At 32.2% G+C, this 5,518-nt stretch overlaps 1 protein-coding gene across 1 annotated transcript; it reads right to left on the reverse strand.

Annotated features, from left to right (window-relative positions):
• Positions 1–1,855: 1,855 nt before the first annotated feature.
• LOC114176856 (transcription factor RAX3-like) lies at positions 1,856–3,442 on the reverse strand. The gene is made up of 3 exons (XM_028062036.1): positions 3,208–3,442; positions 2,962–3,091; positions 1,856–2,755 (listed from the first exon to the last, which is right to left on the reverse strand). Exons 1-3 carry the CDS (start codon positions 3,341–3,343, stop codon positions 2,059–2,061), a joined length of 963 nt encoding a protein of 320 aa, XP_027917837.1. The 5' UTR covers positions 3,344–3,442; the 3' UTR covers positions 1,856–2,058.
• Between the last annotated feature and the right edge of the window lie 2,076 nt (positions 3,443–5,518).

Raw genomic sequence — 5,518 nt, forward strand, 5'->3', positions numbered from 1 at the left:
ATTTTGTGTTTGGCAGGATCGGATTGGATTTTTTTTTGGTAGATCTGTATATTATGCAGCAACTCGAGTTATCGCTCTTTACTATGACTCGGTGAGCATATGTATTTGCTTCATTCATCACCATATTTTTCTTTCAGTATTATATAAAAAATTATTGAAAAAATGATCGAATTTATCCCAGTATTTTTTATGTAGAAAACGTTTAAGAGGAAAGAAGAAAATGAACCAAGAGAAAAGTAAAATATGTGATGTGATAAGAAAAAAAATAAAGAATAGAACAACGAGGTGAAAGTGAGAAGGGTAAATGTATACCATAGATGTACGAAGATCATTGTTCGAGTACATTACATTTTAATAAAAAAAATAGAATTAATTATCTTTTTATTCCTTAAATTTTTACGTAAAATTATAATTTCTGATTTTTCAAATTTTGATATAAAATTTAATAGATATAATCACTTTAACCACTTTAACCAAATTACGTCAAAAGGTTTTTTGATATGTTAAACGATATTTGAGTTGTTACACAATTTAATAAACTTGAATCGCAATTAGAATCATTGTTTATAATGTGAAAAGAGATTCAATTTGATCTAAAAAAAAACTATATCTATTTACTTCTAAATTTGAGGACTAAAAGATATCAAAATTTGAGTCATAAACGAAATTTAATTTCAAATCCCAATTTAGGAATTGAACATATTTAACACAAAAAAATACAGATACAAAAGACATGTATGATAATTTGTAAAGATATATCTAAGTATATGTTGAAAATCCAAGTGAGTCTAAAAAATGAGAAAGTTGAACATCAAATAAAGATGAAGACCTATTGCCTTAAGGTTTTAGATTGGAAGTGGTGTCAATCCCTTATGTGTGGGTTGGACTCATGTTACATTGGTGTTGTATCTCCCGGTGATTCTCTCTCCAAAGACCCAACAGTTGTATCAGAGCTGAAGGTCCGTATCTCAAAAGAATCTGTGTATCGAAAGTCTTCCTAACAGTGGATCGGGTAAGCGTGTCCCATTAGGATGAATGACAGTACAAGTAAGAGATACTCGTGACTTGGAATGCTTCCACTCAAAGGTGAAGTACCAATGTGAAGAGACTCACTTGAATGACAGATTTTTGGGAATCCAAGTGTGAGTCTAGGTCTCACATTGAGTAAATAATGAGAAAGTTGAATATCATATAAAAATGAAAACCTATAAACTCATCATCTTAAGGTTTTGGGTTAAGAGTGATGTCAATCCCTTATGTATAGATTGAATTCATGTCTCATCGTTGTTGTATCTCCTTGGTGATCTTTTCTCGAAGAACCCAACAATATATCATATGAAGTAACGCCTTCCAATTTTCGGATTTTATCAAAGAACATTTTAATTCAGCTGAAATATAGGTGCTTTGTTATAACTTTATTATGAGCTAGATTCTATGTGAGGATCCCACTTGATGGACAGATACTTAAATGTTCTGTTGTTGCTGGTTGGACTCACATGTTGTTTGTACCCCTTACTAAAGCCAGACATGAAGAAAACACTAAAAGAACGAAGCCAGATTTTCATAACTTGGTTGCTAAAGCCGAGCAAGTCATGTCCAAAACGTCAAAATACATTTCCAACTTCCTGCAGTGATCATTTGCTACGGTTTCCAGACCAACTTAGTACACACAATTCCTTCACTATTTATGGGAGAAACTGATTCGCCTTGCCTCTACACATATCTTGTCAATTTAGAATATTCTAAAGTGGATAAGTCTATAAACATATATAATAACGTAATAAAGAAATTGAGGACAAGAAGAGTTCATGTTACTTTTTCTCAAAACCTGATATTTAATTTACATATAATTAAGTTCTAAGAATACGCGGGGGAAATTTATTCAAAAAAATCTTAACGCGGCTATTCGAAGTTACAAGCAGTTGGAACAAAACAAGAAACAACAAAAAAAAAGGAGAAAATTTCTAAGCTAAAGTGAACTCTTTAGGGTTTTGTTGGATACATTTTTTCTGAGCTATAACGATAAAATTTATAGAAAAAACCCCAGGTAGGGAGTTGTTATTGAGTTTGCATCGCGAAGTAACTAGACCCCTCGAAAGTAACATCTTGAGGTATTATTCTTTGTTGGCAAGCTTCATAGTTAGAAACCAAAGGCGGGTAAACCAAAGAGCTTATATCTCCCCAACTAGTGCTTTCCGTTGAAGTCGTGTTTGTGCTACCATTGCCAATTTCCATTGACTCCATTCCATACATAAACCGTTCTGATCCATCTATTTGTTGCGGGTTCACACAGGCCAAATCACTGGAGAAGTTCCCAAACCCTTGAAACACATTTGATGTGTGACACGTGTCCGTGGTGATCATGTTCACTGTGGAGGGATATAGCTGGTCTTGTGTTATTAAGGAAGTGTGAAATGATGAGTATTGTGAGTTCATGGTGGCAGTGACCGTTCTGTCAGGGATGTGTACGATCGATGATTGTTGGTTGTTGAGATCAGAGTAAGCATTTGGCACTGGAATGGGCCAAGAATTCTGTTCATGTGGCCAATGAGGAGTTCGGCTAATAACTCCCACAGGTAACATCAAATCTTCACTCTCTCTCTTGATCTCTTGTTTTAGGCCACCAACTCTTGGAGCTTGAGCGTGATGCTCCTTCCTTTGCTTCCCCAGTAGCTTCTTCTTCAGCTTAGTGTTCCAATAGTTCTTTATGTCATTATCCGTGCGCCCTGGTAATTGTGCTGCTATAATTGACCACCTGCATATATAAAAACGCATCATTATTTCTGTGACTCACTTCTAACATTAAGTGTTATAGTTCATCATCTGGTATTGTAGTCTCCGTGAGTTTGATCCTCAATTATTGTCCTCGCTAATTCTTGTAAAAGAATGTCGAACTTTGGCATAATAAGAGGGGGAGAGGAGTTGGTATTTTGACTATGTGGAGATGAATAATGAATTTACCTGCTTCCAATGTTAACATAAAGGCTGCAAATTATGTTGTCTTCTTCTTCTGAGAAACCCCCGTGTTTGATGTTCGGTCGAAGATAGTTCAGCCATCTGAGACGACAACTTTTGCCGCACCTTTTCAGACCTATACCATGCACGCAGCAAAAACAAATCAACACTCCAACATAAAGAAAAAATGAAAAGTATAAATTTATAAGTTTGATTTGTATTGATGGTTGATGAAAATTAAGATGAAGGTACCTATTTTGTGGGGCAAAGCTATCCAGTTGCCACCTGTGCCGTGGTCTTCGATGTAAGATTTGAGTTTTTGGTCTTCTTCAGGCGACCATGGACCTCTCTTCACGTTGGCTTTGTCACAGCAAGGAGCTCTCCCCATGTTTTCCTTCTATGCCTCTCTCTGCGGTTTAACTGACCACAGTTTCAAGTAAAGCCAATGTTTAGTGCAGGCTTATAAGAATGATGATAATAATTATGTTTATATAAAGGAGGAAGGTAGAGCGAAAGAGAGAGTAATTGCCTCGAGCAAGAACGACACAAAACTTCCAACTTTTGGTAAAGGAATTCAATTTCCTTTCCTCATTTTATGTATTTTTTAATATTACGATTTATTTTAATTCAAATAACACGTTGAATGTAAATGGAAAATCTTACGATGATCAATTTCAATTCTATTTGTTGGATGATTACAAATAATTAATATTTGAAAGAGTGCTACGGGGTAAACCCTTGTACACTAGTGTCAACTAATATGGCTGATAATATTTTATTGAAAGGTATCGTTGAAGTGAAGAAGAGAACCGAAGACTTGAGTCCTTCAAAATATTAATTAAAAATTGAAGCACCATAAACTTGTGGAAGAATTGGAAACCACACAGAGAGGAGCTGGTATTTTAACCATCGTCTTTCGTTCTTCAGAATCTATTTAAAAAAAAAATTGTGTCTGTACAGTTTCTTTTATAAAAAAAATGGAAAGAGAAAACATGTATATATATAAGATAAAGCGATTGATACGAAGAGAAAAATATTATATAAAGTTGTTAAATAGGTGCAAACAAATAATATAACTAATTTATTTATACTTCCATTCAAATAATCACACCTATGTACTTGGGTCTCTCGTGTATTATTATTTTATCAAAAATAATTATTTTCGATGTGAACAAATGGTTGATGATGATGATGATCGTAAAATCATGTATAATGTAAGGGTGGGACCACGGGTACGTAGAAAGTTAATGTGATCAAACCCTCAAAATATTACGACTTTACGTATTCATATAAAAATTAAGTTTATGAAACTTTTAAAAGTTTAATGGATTAATGTGATCATCAAACTATCTTTGTGCTTCAAAGTATTGGAGGCCTCGGAGAGTCGTCTCTGATGCTAATTAGGGTTAAACTTCAGTTCTGAGCTTCAGAAATTTTCATTCGTTGAGAAAGGAAACTATAAAAGAGTAACGCGAAAAGTGATAGATAGAGTTAATTTTTATCATTTATGATAGGAAAGAAAGAATATAAAATTTAGATTGATGATGAAGATTTTGCTAGCAGACAAATTGCTTAATATTTAATTATAAATTAGAATTGTATTATACATCCGCGCATATTTTCGTTATGGTTGGTGACCTAATGTCCACTAGTTAGTAATTACTGTGGCTTTTCGAAATAATACTTACCATTTTAACACTGGTTTGGATTTTCGTATCAGAGAAAAAACAGGGTAGAGTATAGTTCAAGTCTCTCAACATTCATTATGCAATCAATTCAACATTTGTGAACTTTTTTTATAAAATAAAGATGTTTACTGAATTAGTATTTTAATTTAATATTCTGAGGTTTATTTAATGTGATTTTTTATTTTTTTATTCTTAATTTAGATTTTATTTTATTTCAAAGCATTCAATTTAACATCGATAAGTTTTACGACAAGAAAATTCATATTCTTCATCCATAAGTCATCAATATAAATATATGTTCTAGTAATCTATTACCTAAAATAAGGCAAAATTACAATTATTAAAAATGTACATAAAATGACAGCGTTGATAAAATAATAAGCGTGTCCAAATTATTGTTGTTCTTTATTCTTTATTCTTGTCTAAACCCGTCTCTGTACTTCCAATAAGAATGAATTTGATAAAAGGAACGAAGTATGTAAAGCAAATCTCTAATGACATAAATACTCTAGGGACTTATTTTGATGGACCTCTTTAACATAATTAGCACTAGGCAACTTGTATCTCAATGCCTTTTTTCCAGACAAAATAATGATAAAATATAATTAATATATTAGTTTTTTCAATTTATAAGTCAACAAGATAGAAAACCCACTATCACATCAATCACAAGTTAGACATAGTCTTAGAACGGGCGAATGCACTGTTTGTTATTTTATTAAAAAAATTGAATTAAGAACCTTAATATAATAATTATTATTATTATATTTAAATAAATATTTTATTTATATGATTATATTTAAGTGTTATATTGATGTATAATGATATATATATATATATATATATATATATATATAATATCTAAATAATAAGTT

Source organism: Vigna unguiculata, chromosome 3 (genome assembly GCF_004118075.2).
Source record: "Vigna unguiculata cultivar IT97K-499-35 chromosome 3, ASM411807v1, whole genome shotgun sequence".
Classification (NCBI taxonomy): domain Eukaryota; kingdom Viridiplantae; phylum Streptophyta; class Magnoliopsida; order Fabales; family Fabaceae; genus Vigna; species Vigna unguiculata.